The 18,990-nt window shown below is 42.5% G+C and overlaps 1 protein-coding gene across 2 annotated transcripts in view; it reads right to left on the bottom strand.

Annotated features, from left to right (window-relative positions):
• The window catches only part of Fchsd2 (FCH and double SH3 domains 2), a 259,952-nt gene extending 241,916 nt beyond the window's left edge, over positions 1 to 18,036 (bottom strand). For both annotated transcript variants that reach the window (XM_038325845.2, XM_038325826.2), the window contains exons 1-2: positions 17,756 to 18,036; positions 16,008 to 16,105 (exon numbers count right to left, since the gene is read on the bottom strand). In XM_038325845.2, the coding sequence (XP_038181773.1) occupies positions 16,008 to 16,105; positions 17,756 to 17,776 (119 nt within the window). In that variant the 5' untranslated portion in view covers positions 17,777 to 18,036. The remainder of the gene's footprint in view (positions 1 to 16,007; positions 16,106 to 17,755) is intronic.
• Between the last annotated feature and the right edge of the window lie 954 nt (positions 18,037 to 18,990).

Genomic DNA, 18,990 nt, shown 5'->3' with positions numbered 1-18,990 from the left:
ATTGTTCCTGCCAAGTAAAGAAAAATGCAAGTTCATTTTTTAAAAGGGTCAAAAAATTAAAAAGGTAAAGAAAGGAATTTCCAGCATACTTCATACTGTTTTGGTTGTTTTGTTTTGTTTTTCTTTTTTGGTTTTTCGAGACAGAGTTACACAAACAAACAGTCCTAACTGTCCTGGAACTCACTCTGTAGACCAGGCTGGCCTCAAACTCATTATCTGCCTGTTTCTGCCTCCCAAGTACCACAACAACCCAGCCTTCATACTGTTTTTTTTCCAAGACTCATTTTTATTGATGTTTATGTTTCTATGTGTGTGCCATGTAAGTACAGGCACCCAAAGGCCAGAGAAGGATATGGTAACCCCTGCATCTGGAGTGAGCTTGAGCTACTCAACATGGAGACTAGGAATGTAATTCAGGTCCTCTGGAAGGACGTGTGAGCCCTGCATCTGGAGTGAGCTACTCACCATGGACACTAGGAATGTAATTCAGGTCCTCTGGAAGCACAGCATTTATTTATTTGTTCTTTGTGGCTTTTACATCATGCATCTTGATCCCATTCGTCTCCCCATTCCTTCATATCTGCCCTCTGCCCTTGCAACCTCCATCTCCCCCCAAAATAAATAAATTTAAGAGAAAAGAAATAAAATTTAAGAGAATAGAAAATAAAGAAAAATTTCACTGTGAAACCTGTAGTGCAGCACAGGGAGCCATACAATATACCCTTTAGTCCACGTGTTTTTATTGCAGCAAGCACTCTTAAAAACTGAGTCATCTTTCTAGCCCCTTTTCATGTATATTTGTACAAAAACATTTTGGATATTTATCAAACCTAAATTTTAAAAGGCACATTAAGCCAGGTGCTGGTGGTGCAACGCCTTTAATCCCAGCACTCAAGAGGCAGGGACAGGAGGATGTCTGTAAATTCAAGGTCAGCCTAGTCTACAGAACAAGTTCCAGGACTGGCTCCATAGCTACTGAGAAACCCTGTCTTCCCCCCCCCCTAAAAAAAGGACATTATTTTGATAAGCTAGACTTCTAGCTGTCCCCCAAGATAATGAATCCTCTGCAGAAAAGGTTTGTCACAGCCTTTCTGTTTGTTTTAGATTTTGTTTTTGAGACAGGATCTATGTCTTCCTAGCTGTCCTGGGGCTCACTACATTGGCCTTGAATTCACAGAGCTCCTACTGCCTCTGCATCCTCTAGGATCAAAGGTGTGTACCACAACTGACTAGCTTTTTAATTCTTTAAAAGCAACCATATAACCTTCCTTTTTTACAATGTCTCAAACAAGATACCGGAAGACCTAGTAAATACTACTGCTGCAAATTATAAGTAAAAAGTATAAAACCTGGGGCTAGAGAGATCGCTCAGTAGTTAAGAGCACTGGCTGCTCTTCCAGAGGTCGTGAGTTCAATTCCCAGCAACCACATGTTGGCTCACAACCATCTGTAATAAGATCTGGTGCCCTTTTCTGGCGTGTGGGCATACATGGGAGGCAGAACGTTGTATACACAATAAATAAATAAATCTTTTAAAAAATGTAAAACTTTTCAGCAGCTGCCATTTTTCAACCACAAACAGAACTCATCTTAAATGCAGGCTGAGATACAGAAGCAAGTGGCTATGTGTAATTCCAGCCCAGCTCACTTGACCGGATGCTTGGCATTAGTGAGAAATACCATGTACTCTTTACACCTGGTGCACACAAGGTGCTATCACTCTACTAAACAAGAAAAAGACGAGGGAGCAAAACCAGTACAGTCACACATTGTGGCACTTGTCTGTAATACCAGCATTGCAGAGGTAGAGGCATAAGGAACAGGAGTGTCAGGCCAGTCTTGGCTTCAAAGGAAGTTCAAGACCAGCCTCAACCCTGTCTCAAAATCAAGTCATTAATTTAAAACATGAGTGCTAGAATGCTCAGTAGTGAAATTTGAAATAGAAAAATATTGTTTCACATATTAAACAGAATAAAGCCAGACATGGTGGGGAAGTAGGAGGAAGAGTATACACAAGTTAGGATATAAAATCAGGGTCTCATACCTATTGGGCATACATAGTACAAGTGAGCTACACCTAGCCTTACTCCCTTTGTTACATACAACAATCATTGTTGTTGTGTAATTTAGTGATTCCTTCCCCCCCAGCCCCCCGTTTTTAAGTTTAGCTTTTTGAGACAGGGTTTCTCTGTGAAACAGTGCTGCAGTCCTGGAACTAGCTCTGTAGACCAGGCTGGCCTCAAACTCACTGAGATCCGCCTGACTCTGCCTCCTGAGTGCTGGGATTAAAGTTGTGCACCACCACCGCCCAGCTATAATTTAGTAATTTTCAGTACTAATTTACTTTAATGTTTTACAGGTGGTTTTGCTTCACTTTAATTCCCAAACACAAACAGGGAGATCAAAAGAAAGTCTCAACAGATAACTGTGAAATTTTCCAAGCACAAAACAAAATAATTTTGTATTTCACACCCATATAATCACTACCTAAGTTCTGCCATAACACTTCATAATACTGGCTTTATCACATATATCTCTCTAGCCATCCATTCATCCATTTTACTTTTGGTGCAAAGTGTAACAAATTAGTGCAAACTATACACACTAAAAACACTTGCTCCTAAATCTTTTAGCATCCAGTCCAATGTTTTCTTACCATGTCTAGAAAAACTACATACAACTATGTATACCAATATTGTGTATAAATTATTATACCTTTGATAATCATATAGCTATATACTTAAATACCAGTCAAGATATGAGGGTAAAATTCCAAACAGTTCCTTTATGGCACTCCCTAATCAAGTAATCAAGTCCCACCTTTACCCTCCAGAGGAAACCACAGTATGTTCTTTTTTAAAACAGAAAGGAAGGGAGGAAGGGAGAGAGGAATGGAGGAAGGAAGGAAGGAAAAAAGGAAGGAAGGAAGGAGTTCAGAGATAGCTAAGGTTAGCCTTAAATCAACAATTATGCTTCAGCCTGAGTACTACGATTACAGACATGTACCAATACAAATGGCTCTGATTTATTTTCCATCAAAAATTAGTTTGGGACCAGCAAGAAAGCTCAGTGGTAAGAGCACTTGGTGTCACAGTCCCGCCTGACAACGAGTTGGGACCCTTTAGTTCCACATGGTTGAAGGGGAGAATTGATTCCCTTGAGTTGTCATTTGACTTCTATATGCATACTATCATGTGTTTGCTCATTAACACGCTATGTATATAAGATAAAAACAAACAAATAAATGTGGGGGCTCGAAAGATGGTTCAGCAGTCTAAGTGTTTGCTGAGCAAGTATAAGTACCAGAGTTTGGATCTCCAGAAAACCATATAAAGGGTGAGGGCATGGCAGATCCCTGGAATTCTAGACCTAGAAGGCAGAGATAAAAGATCCCTAGAGCACACTGGCTTACAAGACAAACAACATCAGCCAGCTCTAGGTTTGACTGAGAGACCGTCTCAAAAGAATAAGGCAGAAGAACAATTAAGGATGATTCCCATCATTAACACTGGGCCTCCACATGCATGCTCACACATGTACATGTCCACACATCCTCACCCTCAAATACACATGCATTCATATACTTGCAAAAAAGTGCATATATACAATGCACATTATACACAAAATATAGAAAAAATAAACAGGTAAACATAATTTAATTTTAATAACTATTAGCCCACCATGGTAGCACACACCTGAAACCCCCACACTTGGGAGATAGGCTCAGGACAGCCATAAGTTCAAGAAGAAGAAAAGAAGGAAGGAACTCACTTCACTAGAAAGAAAGAAAATAACTTCACTAGTATAATTATATGCCAAAGGTTAAATTTCAGCAACAGCTGCTATAAATACTTAAGAACATTACGTTTAACAGACATGCAGTAAAACATTTACCAATATTATTAGGTCACTCAATTTCAATCTGGACAGTAGGTAATATTCACCCACTTAAAAATTCAAAACACAGAGAAAAAGATACACAACAGAGTCTCTATGACTGCCCCCACCTCCTAGTCATCAGAGAAAAAAACAAGTATCGATAAAATATAATCCAGGGCACATAAATATTCCAATGGTTTTCTTGTAACCACAGACACAGTATCTTTTTTTTTTTTTTTTTTTTTGACTATAGGGTCTTTAAAACCTGAGGTATGAGAAGCCGGCCAGAAGAGCTGGAAGGGGTAGTCCCTGATCACCCCTTGCTGGGTCATCAGCCCATCTGAAGTTGAAAGGGCCCTTCTCCCCTTCTCCAAGAATTCTCTCTCTCTCTCTCTCTCTCTCTCTCTCTCTCTCTCTCTCTCTCTCTCTCTCTCTCTCTCTCTCTCTCTCTCTCGTCCAGTTTATCTCTGTAACAGCTCTGGCTGTAGACCAGGCTGGCCTCAAACTCACAGAGATCCGCCTGACTCTGTGAGTTTCTGCCTCCCAAGTGCTGAAATTAAAAACATGCACCACCACTGCCCAGCTAGTGATACTTTTTCATAATACCCAAATTTATATTTTGTTTTTAATTGGGATTATTTTATTTCAAAGCTTACAAAACAAAAAACATCTGGGTGACAAGATTCATTCATGGAGGCAAAATACCAATGTACATAAAACAACATTTTTAAAAATTAAAAAAAAGGGGGTGGAACATAGGCGAGTGCCCAGCACACTTTTTTCTCCTTCTGCCTTGTTAGTCCCTGGGACCAAACTCAGGTGGTCAGGCAAAGAAATAAATAAATACAAAACAGTAAAATAAGTGTGCACAGGTGCCTGGCAATGATGGTGCACGCCTTTAACCCCAGCACTGGGGGCAGAGTTTGAGGCCAGCCTGGACTACAGAACAAAGAGAACAAGTTCAAGGACAGCACGGGGTGGGGTACATAGAGAAACCCTGTGTGTGGGGGGGGGGAGTAAAACAGGCTATGAACAACAAAAAGTAAAATATGTTTGTCCACTATTGACAGTAAATTTCAACAGGAAATGCATCAGTATGAAATCTCCCCAAAGAATGGAATGTCCTTGATTAACAACAAATGAGTTCCCTGTCCTTTTCATACTTCACTCCCAACACATGTGCTTCAAAATCCACCCTGAAAGAAATGAGAAGGGAGGACAGCAAAGGAAGGCTGTCATAATTGGCCTCCTCCCCCAAATTCCAGAAGATAAGAAGGGAATGTGGTGGGAACCTGTTACATCAAGCATAAAATTCTTCTATTTACATCTCATATCTTAGGGTTGTCCTTTAGTTTCTTTTAAAACCATAAAAACTTCATCTGTATAAATGGGGCATGGTGTGCAGGCTTATAAAGCCAGCACTAGGGAAGCAGAGGTGGGAGATCAGGTCAAGGTCAACATCTTTAACTACACAGGGAGTCCCCAGGCCATTCTGGACTTGGAAGAGTTGGTCAGGGATGGAACTCAAGTCCTTAGACTTGGCAGGAATCAACTACTGAGCTATTTTGGGGTTTTCAAGACAAGGTGTCTCTGTGTAGCAGCCCTAGCTTTCCTAGAACTCACTCTGTAGACCAGGCTAGCCACAAACTCACGGACAGAGATCCCCGTCTCTGCTCCCAAGTGCTGGAATTAAAGGTGTGCACCACCACCACCTGACCTACTCAGCTATTTCAAAGGCTCAATAAGACCCTTTCAAAAAAAAAACAAAGAAAAACATTCTTACTTTTCATTCATTCCTTTATATTAGAAAGAAAAAGAAGCCAGACACAATAACCCATGCCTAGAATTCCAACAATTGGAAGGAAAGTCAGGAAGACTACCATGAGTTCAAGACCAGCCTGGGTTACAGTGTAAGATCCAATCTCAAAAACAATTTAAAATTTTTCCACTTGGGTCTTATAATATCTGAATAAACTGAAATGCTCCAAAATCCAAAAACTGTTAAGCAGGCTCAACTTGCTCAACTTGTATTGGAGGGAAAGAGAGAGAAAGAGAACCAGAAGCCTAAACTGTTTTTTAAGCAGGAAATATTGTATTCTACTACTTAAAGTAACTGCTTTGTTTGAGAGCTATCTTTCAATGTACCAAAAGTCGCCTGCTACTAATACAGAGCTACTTCTGTATTAGCTTAGGTAAATAGGGAGACACTCTGAAAAATAAGATTATCATAATAGTTGTAAGTCAGGATTAAAAGAAAATCAAATTAAAGTGTCTACAGTATTCATCTCCAAATAAATTCACAGATATTCAAAATCTGAAGATCCATAATGGAGACATATCTACTAGTGTGTTTACCAAATCACAATACATTTAATATGGGATATTAAAAAACACACATAACCTTACACTTTCTAAAGGTTTAAAAATTAAAATATTTATTTAAAATTATATATAAATTATATATAAATAAATTATATATATACACATACATATATTGTGTTTGAATGTTTTGCCTGAATTTAAGTCTGTTATACCACACGCATGCTGGGCCTAGAGAGGACTTAAGAAGGCACAGATCCCCCAGAACAGTAGTTATAAAAGGCTGTGAGCCCCAAAGTGGGTGCAGGAAATAGAATCCGGGTCTTCTATCGATGCTCTTAACTGAAAATCATCTCTCCTAGGTGAACCTAGTTTAAAGCATTCTGTCCAGCATAACTGTACCCAAGACATATTTTTGTTTTATTTCATTTGGTTTCTGAGACAAGAGTCTTGCTGTGTAGCCTTAGCTGGCCAGCCTATAGCTCCCTGTATAAACCAAACTGGACTCATACTCATAGAAATCCACCTGCCTCAGACTCCTGAGCATTGTATTAAAGGCATGTGCCACCATGCAAAGCTCACAAGACAGATCTTGACTTCAGGCATTTCTAAACAGCTGCTTGCTTACGATAAGTGAACTTACAAATCGATCTATCAATCTACTCTCCCCTGCAGGTTCCAAGACAGGCACGCGAAGGTCACATGTGTGTGCCAGGGATCAAACTCCTGCTAACAAGCAAGTCCTACAGAGCCAATGGACAAACCTATAGTGAAGTGGGGTTTTGTTTCTTAAGATTTATAGTATGAGAGTCTTGCCTGCATGTGTGTATGTTCACCACAAGCATGGAGTACCCATGGTGGTTAGAAGAGTCTACTGGAGTCACAGATGGCTGGAAGCCATTGTGTGGGTGCTAGAAACCAAAGCTGGGTGCTCTGCAAGAGCGATAAGTACTCTTAACAGCTAAGTCAACTATCTAGTCCTTGTTTTATTTTCCTAAGATGAATAACTTGTCTTGCTTATCTGAAGTATTTTATAGGCTTTAGTGAGCTTATGAACAAAATAAAAACAATCCCATCTTAGGTCTTCCTGTGGAAATGAAACATTTCTGTAAAATGCACTATTTGGTTCTGTTTTTTAAAGACTTATTTATTTTATACTAAATAAAATGAAATGTATATATATAGTATATATACATGAGTGTTTTGCCTGAGTGTATGGGCATAACGTATACAGTGCCCACAGTGGCCAGACAGGATGTCAGATCCACCAGAACAGAGTTACCAAAGGTTATAATCCACAGTGCTGGTACTGAGAATAGAACCCAGGCCCTCTGTATTAACAGTAAATGTTCTCACTGAGTCGTCTTTCCAACCCCTAGTTTTGCTAACAGTGTAGCCCAGAGTGCCTCCAAGTAAATGTGTTTGTTTGGGGGTTTAAAAGCTTTTGGTTTGTTTTTAAACTACTCATTATGTAGTCCAGGATGACTCCAAGCTTCTGCAATCTCCCAAATGCTTAAAATAAAGATATGTGCTACCATAACAAGATCTTAAAAATGTTTGATTCTTGGGTATTTTGGTACTTGTTTTATTTGAGACAGTGTCTCACTATGTAACCCTAGCTCACCTGGGACTACTCTGTAAACCAAGACGGCCTCAAATTCAGAGAGATCCTCATGCTTCTGCTTCCCAAATAATAGGATTAGAGGCATGGTCCACTACACCATGCCTGGCTTAAAATGTATTCTTGTTTGCTTGTGGGTGTTTTTGTTTGGTTTGGTTTTTCGTTTTTTCAAGACAGGGTTTCTCTGCAACTGCCCTGGCTGTCCTAGAATTCACAGCTGGCCTGCCTCTGCCTCCTAAACGCTAGGATTAAAGGTGTAAACCACCAACCCTGGCTTGTTTGTTTTTTGAGACAGGGTCTCTTTACATAGCCCTGACTGTCCTGCAACTCTTTATATATACCATGCTGACCTCACACTCAAGAGATCTGCCTGCTTTCTGCCTCTAAATGCTGAAATTAGCCAGGTAGTAGTGGTACACACTTTTAATCGCAACACTTGGGAGGCAGAGGTGTAGTGGCATTTCATTTGTATTTTAATAAAGAAAGCTTGCCTGAAGATCAGAGAGTGAAACAGCCCCATATAACTAGGCAATAACATATACCTTTAATCCTAATAGTCACATTAGTTGCCATAGAAACCAGGCAGTACATGCCCTTAATCCCAGTGGTGCACGCCTTTAATCCCAGTACTAGAGAAGAATAAAAAATGGGAGGAAATCACTCTCAGACACAATCTCATTCTGAGGCAGGATCACCATTTTAGACTGAGGTAGAAGTAAGAGTGGCTGGCTGATTTGCTTTTCTGAATTCAGGTTAAACACTAATATCTCTCTGAGTTGGTTGAACTCCAATATCTATCTCTGAGTTTTATTAATTGTGCTTCACAGAGGCAGGAGGATCGCAGTGAGTTTGAGCCCAATTTGGTCTACAAAGGGAGTTTCAGGACAGCCAGGACTGTTACACAGGGAAACCCTGTCTCAGGAGGAGAGAGCAGTTTGGCTCTCCGCATCTGAGAAGATCCTCAGCTTTTGGGCTAGAGAGATGGCTCGGTGGTTAAGAGTACCAGCTGTTCTTACAGAGGTCCTGAATTTAGTTCCCAGCAACCATATGGTGGTGGTGCCCAATTCTGGCAGGTAGGTATACATTTATTTAAAAATAAATTTTAAAAGGTGCTGGGATTAAAGAAGTGTACCATCCACCACGCCCAGTGTAAAATGCATTCTTAAGGACACTCATGAATATAACTGTCACGCTCAATAAGGTATAGTGTTTCCACAGAGGGACTATAGCGCTTTTCCTATCACATGAAACTACAAAAAATCTTGAGCACTTTTGTTTGTTCTGTGTAAGTAGAAGTTAAATTGTATAGCAGTATCTGGTAACACAGGCATTCCCACTTTATTTCACAAGAGTGAGTCTGCAAACCAAAAGCATCTTTGAACCAAAAACTAAATCTCTTACATCAGACAGAGACTGAGAGACCTAAAAGGGTATTTTAGCAGGTAATAGTATATGGTACTTACAATTTTATGAGAATGAAAAAAAAAAAACAGTGCACTGACTCCTTTAAAATATTCTGCTAAAGCCTGATACACCAGAATCTGCATTTAAATTTTTATTTATTTGTTAGGTTGGTTTTGGTTTTTCTGAGACAGGGTCTCACTCGGTAGCATAAATTGGTAGTCTAGGGTGGCCTTAAACTCATAGCAATTCTCCTGCCTCAGCCTCCCACATGCTGGAATTACAGACATATACTACCATGCCCAGATACATTTTATATATAATAAATATACTTTATGTCAAAAAGCACAGTAATGGGGCCATGAAAGATGAAGACCTGAGTTCAGATCTCCAACACACATGTAAAAGTAGGCTGTGGTGGTGCTTGCCCAGAAAATGGCAGACAAGAAGATCCCTGGGGTTTGTTGGCCAGCCTGTCAAGCTAATCAATGGGTTCCAGGCTCAGTGAGAGACTCTGCATCAAACAATAAGATGGAGAGGGGCTGAAGAGATGCCAGGCATGAGGACTAGAGTTCAGATTCCCCAGCACCCACATAAAGAAGCCAAGGTGGCATGGCAGTTTGTCTGTAAACCCAGAGATGGAGGATCCCTGTGGCAAGTTGATATAGACCAGCCTAACTGGTGACCTTGGGGTCCAGCAAGAGAACCTACTTCTCAGCAAATAAAGTAGAAATGATTAAGAAAAATACCTGACAACCACCTCTGGCCTTCACACACAAACACACACACACACACACACACACACACACACACACACACACCATACATACAAAGTGAATAAGATAGAAAACAACTGAAGAAAATACCTAACTTCAGCCTCTCACCTCCACAGTCACACACTGGGTGACGGTGCCCCACACCTTTAATCTCAGCACTCTGGAGGCAGGGGCAGGAGGATCTCCATGAGTTCAAGGCCACATGGTCTACAAAATGAGTTCCAGGACAGCTAGAACTGTTATACAGAGAAACCCTGTCTCTAAAAACCAAAAAGAAAAAAGAAAAGAATGGCCTCACAGGCTCACATATTTGAATGCTTAGTCATCAGGAAGTGGCACTACTTGGGAGGAATTAGTAGGTGTGGCCTTGTCGGTGTACAGCACTAGGAGTAAGCTTTGAGGTTTCAAATAACCAAGCCAGATCCAGCGCCTGACTGTCTGTGTGTGTCTCTCTCTACTGCCTGTAGATCCAAATGTAGAACTCACAGCTACTTTTCCAGTACTATGTCTGCCTACATACCACCATGCTCCCCATGCAGTCCATGACTAAACCTCTGAAACAATAAGCAAGCCCCAGTTAAAGGCTTTCTTTTATAAGAGTTGCCATGATCAGTCAGGCAGTAATGGTACAAGCCTTTACTCTCAGCACTCAGGAGGTAAAAGTAGGCAGATTGAGGTTCTCCTGGTCTATAAAACAAGCTTCAGAGTGGAAAGATATCCCATGCTCTTGGGTAGGCAGAATGAGCATAGTAAAAATGGCAATCTTACCAAAAGCAATCTACAGATTCAACACAATGCCCAGAAAAATCCCAGCAAAATTCTTCAAAGACCTCCAAAGAACAGTACTCAACTTCATATGGAAAAGCAAAAAACCCAGGATAGCCGAAACAATCCTGTACAATAAAAGAACTTCTGGAGGCATCAAAATCCCTGACTTCAAACTCTGCTACAGAGCTACAGTACTGAAAACAGCTTGGTACTGGCATAAGAACCGACAGGAGGACCAAGGGAACCAAACCGAAGACCTGGATATCAATCCACACATCTTCAAACACCTGATCTTTGATAAAGCAAAAAATATCAAAGGGAAAAAAGAAAGCATATTTAACAAGTGGTGCTGGCATAACTGGATATCAACATGTAGAAGATTGAAAATAGACCCATATTTATTACCACGCACAAAACTCAAGTCCAAATGGATCAAAGACCTCAACACAAAGCAGGCCACACTGAACCTCATAGAAGAGAAAGTGGGAAATACACTTGAATGCATTAGCACAGGAGACCACTTCCTAAATATAACCCCAGCACCACAGACACTGAGAGATACAATTAATAAATGGGACCTCCCGAAACTGAAAAGCTTCTGTAAAGCAAAGGACATGGTCAACAAGACAAAACAACAGCCTACAGAACAGGAAAAGATCTTCACTAACCCCATATCAGACAGAGGTCTAATCTCCAAAATATACAAAGAACTCAAGAAATTGGACACCAAAAGATTACTTAATCCAATAAAAAAGTGGAGTACAGACCTAAACAGAGAACTCTCAACAGAGGAATCTAAAATGGCTGAAAGACACTCAAGGAAATGTTCAACATCCTTAGTCATCAGAGAAGTGCAAATCAAAACAACTCTGAGATTCCATCTTAGACCTGTAAGAATGGCCAAGATCAAAAACACTGATGACAACTTATGTTGAAGAAGTTGTGGGAAAAGGGAACACTTCTGCATTGCTGGTGGAAATGAAAGCTGGTACAACCCCTTTGGATGTCAGTGTGGTGATTTCTCAGAAAATTAGGAAACAACCTTCCTCAAGACCCAGTAATACCACTTTTGGGTATATATCTAAAGGATGCTCAATTGTACCACAAGGACATGTGCTCAACTATGTTCATAGCAGCTTTGTTTGTCATAGTCAGAACCTGGAAACAACCTAAATGCCCCTCCACCGAAGAATGGACAAGGAAAATGTGATACATTTACACAATGGAGTACTACACAGCAGAAAAAAATAAGGACATCTTGAATTTTGCAGGAAAATGGATGGAGCTAGAAAACATTATTTTGAGTGAGGTAACCCAGACATAGAAAGACAATTATCACATGTACTCACTCATAGGTGGTTTTTAAACATAAAGCAAAGAAAACCAGCCTACAAACCACAATCCCAGAGAATTTAAATATCAATGAGGACACTAAGAGAAACTTACATAGATCTAATCTACATGGGAAGTAGAAAGTAGAAAAAGACAAGATCTCCTGAGTTAATTGGGAGCATAGGGACCTTGGGGGAAGGTTGAAGAGGGAGGGGAGATGCAGGGAGGGGAGCAGAGAAAAATGTAGAGCTCAATAAATAAAAGAAAAAAAAACAAGCTTCAGGACAGCCAAGATTACACAGAGAAACCTGCAATCCCAGTCCCCAGGAAGCAGAAACAGGTAGATTGATTGGTCACAAATTCATGGTTAATCTTGCTGACAGGGTTAAGTTCCAAATCAGCCCAGGCTCCATAGCAAAAACTTGCATGATAATGCAAAAAAAAAGAGGAGGAGGAAGAAAAGCACAGCTGTACAGTGTACAGACGGTTAGAGGTCCTGAGTGGCCAAAGAAAAAGGATGCATAAAATGCTAAGAGTTAAACCAGAAAAGGAAGTTTACAGTCATTATACTACGACAAGGTGTTAGGCCACAGAAAGAGGAACTAATTACGATGTGGAAGACAGACTACTAAAGAGAGATTGAAGAAAGGAAAACACAAAGATACTGCTGTGATAATTAGAATATTGCTGTAATGATGCAAAGGAGAGCAGATGAATTAGAAAGAATTCAAACAGTAGCAACAGCAAGAGCAACAATCAATATCAAACTTAATTTTTGTAGCATCTGTATGTACTATCATTTGATCTGCACAGCGTTTAAGAATGAAAGGTATTATTGTCCCTTTTACAAATGAGAAAACTAAAGTTTAGAAAGATTGAGTCAATTTTCAAAAGTCAGCATGGCTAGTAAGTAAGAGTTTGAACAGAAATCCAAGACTGAATGACTCTTGACCTTAAGCTCTTGCAGTATGGTACAAACAAAAAGGAGAAACATGAAATCAAGAGGTCCTTAGATGACACCATCAATGAGACTTCATGATATGCCACACCACAAAAGATCTCTAGTTATACACTAACTTTTCCTTCCTGAAATCTTTCCAAAAATTGATTACTTCTTTTATCTAGAGATTTTTATGAAATATCTTAGTAGGCTTAACAGATGTCTAAAACTGAATTTTTAATCATATCAAGTTTTAGTATCTTACAGAGGAATTTTTTAATTCAAAAACTTACGTGTGGAAGCTGTGAATGTATGTATACAAGGCCTTGGGATTCAATGACCAATGCAACTTAAAACAAACACCCTGGGTGCTGGAGAGATGGCTCAGAGGTTAAAAGCACTGGCTGCTCCAGAGGTCCTGAGTTCAATTCCCAGCAAGCACATGGTGGTTCACTACAATCTATAATGAGATCTAGTGCCCTCTTCTGGTCTGAAGGCATACATGCAGGTAGAACACCACATACATAATAAATAAGTAAGTAAGTAAATCTTAAAAAAAAAAAAAGCAAATACCTGCACCCCTACCACAAGCCCATATGAAGAAAATAAAACAAAAAGAGAAACAAGAAGATGGCTCAGTGGTTAAGTGCACTTTCTGATCTTCTAGAAGACCTGAATTCAGTTCCTAGTACTCATATCAGGTGACTTACAGCTGCCTGCAACTCTAATGCCAGAAGATTCAACACTTTTTTCAAGCTCCATATGTATCTACATACACATGGCACATACACACAAAGACATACATGTGTATCTACATATACATGGGATAAACACACAAAGATATACACATATACACAAAAAAAATTATTTTAAAAGAGAAACAAATTCAGATTTGAAATAATGCTATTTCCAGTCAGAAAATCAACCCTGGTATATTCAAAATAAACGAAAACAGATTTATATGCCTTAGAAATCCTAAAAAGACAGTAGTATAGAAGAAATGTTCATAAAAAGTATCTAAAGTAAGCATGAGGGGGAAAAACTCTTTAAAATCTTTGAGCCATAAACAGCTCAGCTATCTAAAACATACATAATTTTATCCTAACAATATATGTTTGTCATGAAACATGTCAGGATCTATGGAAAATAGCTACCTTATGATTTACAGTTTTAATTCTAATTTGATAACTGTATTTTGTTTGTTTGTTTGTTTGTTTGTTTTTCAAGACAGGGTTTCTCTGTAGTTTTGAAGCCTGTCCTGGAACTAGCTCTTGTAGACCAGCTGGCCTCGAACTCACAGAGATTTACCTGCCTCTGCCTCCCAAGTGCTAGGATTAAAGGTGTGCGCCACCACCACCCGGCATTGATAATTTTAAGAATAAGAATTGGCCAGGCGATGGTGGCACACGCCTTTAATCCAAGCACTCGGGAGGCAGAGGCAGGCGGATCTCTGAGTTCGAGGCCAGCTTGGTCTACAAGAGCTAGTTCCAGGACAGGCTCTAGAAACTACAGGGAAACCCTGTCTCGAAAGACAAAAAAAAACAAACAAAAAGAATAAGAATTGGGCTGGACAGTGATGCACACACTTTTAATCCCAACACTTGGGAGGTAGAGGCCAGCCTGGTCTATAGAGCAAGTTCCAGGACAGCCAAGGCTGTCACACAGAGAATCCTTGTCTCAAAAAACCAAGAAACTAAATAAATGAATGGAAGGAAGGAGGGAGGAAGGGAGGGAGGGAAGGAGGGAGGAAGAGAAGGAAGGAAGCAAGCAAGCAAGCAAGCCAGAAAGAAAGGGAGTAAGAATTGGAGCTGCTCTATTTGAACATTCAAATCATCTTTTATCCATTACAAAAATATTTGTTGAACTGTCAATTTGCACTACAGGTGACAGGCCAGGCACGGAGGTGCACACCATTTTTTCCTTTAATGACTTATTTATTTTATGTGCACTGGTATTTTGTCTGCATGTATGTCTGTGTGAGGACGTCAGGTCCCCTGGAACTGGAGTTACAGACAATTGTAAGCTGTCATGTGGACACTGGGAATTGAATTCAGGTCATCTGGAAGAGCAACCAGTGCTCTTAATTGCTGAGCCATCTCTCTAGCCAGATGGTATACACATTTAATCCCAGCACTGGGAGGTAGAGGCAGAAGAATCTCTGAGTTTCACCCAACATGGTCCACACAGTGAGTTCCAGAATAGCCAGGACTACAACAGAGAGATCCTGCCCCATAAAAGTAAGAAAGTGGGGGGAAAATGTGGCACTTCCTTTAATAAAATAATTCCTACTTTCTGTTCTTATTTATAATATCCACTTTTTTTTTTGAAAAAGGGTTTCCCTTTGTAGCCCAGGCTGGCCGTGAACTTGTACTCCTCCTACCTCAGCCTCCAGAGAGCTGGGATTACTGGGATTTCAGATATGTGCCACCATGTCCATCTTACTATGCTCAGTTACAACATTCATTTTCACAGTATTAGTGCAATGTTATCTATTAAATTCACAGTTCCCCTGATTATGCGTATAAGTTACTTTAATAAAATATGACAAATATTTCTCACTGAATTGTGCATTTGGACAAAGTTATACTTGCCATGTTTTAACAGTTAAATTATCTGGGGTGACTAGTTCATCTAAGATATTAACCATACGTGTCAGTTTAAAAGTCTTTGTAGAATTGTTAAAGCCAATAAATAACTTACAACTTGGTGAAAAGATGTAAAATTTTTCAGTTGAGTGATTACAAACTGACTGATAGGCTCTTGAGGCCCTTATTTTTCAATAGTACGTGTACACTGAGGAAAAGTTTGCACTGTTGTTAGTTCCAGTTCTAACTTGCAGCTGAGTCAAAAATCTGCAGCCTGAAAGCAGGAAATCCAAAAGGAAATTCCATCATCAGATCCTGGGTCTTGACAACTCAAAGGTCCTCAGTGGCAGATAAAGCAGCTCTCCAACTCTTTACTGTAATCTTACCTCATATCTTCAAGTAAATCACATTCTGCTTGATGTTTGGCTTGAAGTTTTGTCATCTGCTCACCTTGAATGTTTTTCAGTTCTTGTGTAACTTTCACCTAAAACATAGCATGTATTTATAAAGGCTTTTACTACCATTTGAACAAGAAAAATTACTTAAAGACAGTATTTGTTAGAATGTATACTTCTAGTTTTCCTCTCCCTAAAGACTAAAAAATTATTTGCCACCTAGTTTTACTACTTAACTACGATTAATGAAAAAAGCCAAAGAATCTAAAACAGGAACTAATAAAAATTCAAAAATATAAAAATTACAGTTTAAAGAGTGCAAACTGTCATTCTGTCTTCTTTCTTCTCAAAACTACAGGCATTAACCATAGTTGGAAGAAACCATACAGTATCTAATACCTAGCAACTGAAATTTACACAATCATGAAATACTATGCATGAATAAACTACATAATATATTCCATAATGACTGCAAGAAAGCACACCATCTCAGAATGATGCCCTCCACTCTGAGGGCGCATCAAATCACAATCTCTTTCTCACAAAGGAGACTGAAAAAGTGACCTTCCAGCATATGCAGAGCTTTTAAACTAACCCAGTAAGCCAGGCCAGGTGGCAGCCCCACTTCAAACAGTGAGAACCGCCAAAGCTAGCTGGCTGGAGACTTCCCGGGGGTTGCAATTGGTGTACGAGTATGTGGAATCCTGGCCACTGGAGCAAAGCTACATGGAGAGATTGGGTACACGTGAAGGCGGAAAGGGTGGGGAAAAGAGTTAACTGAAGAAATCCAGATTAAGAAAGGGAAAGGAAAGGAAAGACAGACGATGAGTTAGTTACTCGTGTGGCCAATGTTTGCCCACGAGGGGAGGCTATAACTGTCTCTCCCCACTTCTCAAAGTAGATATCTAGTATCCATCTGAAAAATGTAAAAAGACAAGGTCTCAGCCTTAGCCGCCGGGAAGGTAAAAAAGGGCGGCGCAGCGGGGAAGCTGCTGGCAAGCCCCAGAGCGCCCGTCACTGCCACCCAGGCCATACAAACCCCAGCGGTAGTGCTCAAGCCACGCATTGCCAGGTTCTGGCTTTCAAACTGGAAGCTCCACCGATTTCCTGGCCCCTTAGCCAGAGGCGGGGCTGGCCGGGTAGGGGGGGGGAGCAGGACCAGTCAATCCTTAATTTACTTTCCCTTGGGAAGTGGGAGGGCGGTGACCGTACCAACTTCTTTTCCGCAGCCCCGTGGGAAAAACAGGCCAAATCTTGGGGCTAGACTTGAACCCCCCCCCCCGGCAAATGTGCCAATGGGTGGGGTGTCGACAAGCAACTAGAGGGCTCGAACCTGGCGCAGACTAAACAAATCCACACGCACAAGGCTCTGCAAATCTTCAGGGGCTCTGCCGCCTTCCCTCCATGCAGCCCCAAGAATGCACTTTGCACTGGGCAGCACTGCCATGCAGATAGACACACATATGCATGCCCGAAAACCTCTAGTGAATGTTTAGGGTGGAGGGAGTGTCCCCCCTAGTGTGGTGGACAAGCACTGGCAGTCCCTCTATCGGAAAGGCACCTCACACACGCGAGCCCCTGCCCGGAGCAGGCGGCAACTCAGTGACGAGCCAAGAGGCGAGAGCGGTCACGGCTCCTTGTGGGAAGGGGGAGGGGGCGCAGCGGTCGCCCCAGCCGCGTTCTTTGTACGCACCACCACCCCTCAAACCTCCAAAGCCCCCCGCCAGCGGCGCCCTCACCTTCCTCGGCGGCGGCTGCATGATGCTGAAGGGACATCAATCCTCCGTCCACCCCCGACGGCGGCGTTTAAAGGATTGTGAGGGTGAGGGTGAGCAGGGCTGGAGAAAAGGGGGCGGCCCAGCGAGCCAGAGCGCGCGCGCGCTCGCGTGCGGGTGTGTGTATGTGTGTGTGTGTGTGTGTCTGTGTGTGAAAGGAGAGCCTGAGGAGGAGAAGTCGCCCCGGAGACAGCGAGGCAGGCGGACAGCAGCAGCAGCCGGCTCTCAGCAGAGTTTGGAGAGAGGGAGGAGGAGCGCCGGGAAGGCCTGGGGCCAGGGCGGCCGGGGGGTGTGTGAGGGAAGGAGGCGGGGACTGCCAGGGGGCGGAGGCCGCGAGCGGGGGCGCTGGGGGGGGGGGGGGGAGGGCTCGCGGCTCGCCGGGCGGTTGCGGAGGAGCGGCCGCCGTCGTCGGCGCTTGCAGCTTGCCGAGGCTCGGCTATAGCTGGCTGCCGCAGCGCCCCCTCCCACTCGGGCAGCCAGTCCCTCGCGGTGTCGGACGCCCCTGCCCGGCCCGGGAAGGAGGAAGGCAGGGCCGCGCTCTCTGCTAGGGCTCCGCCAACCACTCAGGCCGCGGGAATTTCCGGCCCCGGCGCGCGCCACAGCGCCCCGCTCCGGCGGCCGAGGGGAGCACCAAGAGGGCCACCGCCTGCTTCTGGGCGGGTGACGCCGCGCCACGGGGCTCCGAATCTCGGTGTGAGAAGAGGGGACACTTCATGGATTGATCGGCGGAGGGCTCGAAAGAGTCCCCCGGTTCTGAGAGTGGAACGTCCCAGACGCTTCCCATTCTCCCTCCCCCAACTCCAAGAAGGCAGCTGAGGGCTTCCCGCGCGCCTTCCCGCCGGCCCGCTGGGGCGCGCGCGCCTCCCGGGAGCGCGCACGTGGGCGGGAGAGGGCTTGCGCCGATTTACGCGCACGGGCCGCCCCCGCCTCCAGCTCCCCTCTCCCGACTGCTGCGTTTGTACCGGAATTTCTAAGGAATAGAGTGGCCACGCTCTCAGTTGGATTATTTGCAGCGAGGAGGGGGGTGGCGAGGAGAATTCCGGATTTTGCTTCCTCTCGGTCCCTGAGGTACCCTCCCTCCTTGTCAGCTAAATGTTCACTGAGAAATTGAGCATGAATAAGTCATTTTACGATTGGCCGCAGGTGCCAGGCCTATGCCATTGGAGGAGGACAGGAAGAAATAACATAAAATTGCCAGG

This window comes from Arvicola amphibius, chromosome 1, assembly GCF_903992535.2.
Source record: "Arvicola amphibius chromosome 1, mArvAmp1.2, whole genome shotgun sequence".
Lineage (NCBI taxonomy): Eukaryota > Metazoa > Chordata > Mammalia > Rodentia > Cricetidae > Arvicola > Arvicola amphibius.
The sequence above is the reverse complement of the archived record's forward strand: the minus strand, read 5'-3'. Positions and strand labels throughout refer to the sequence as shown.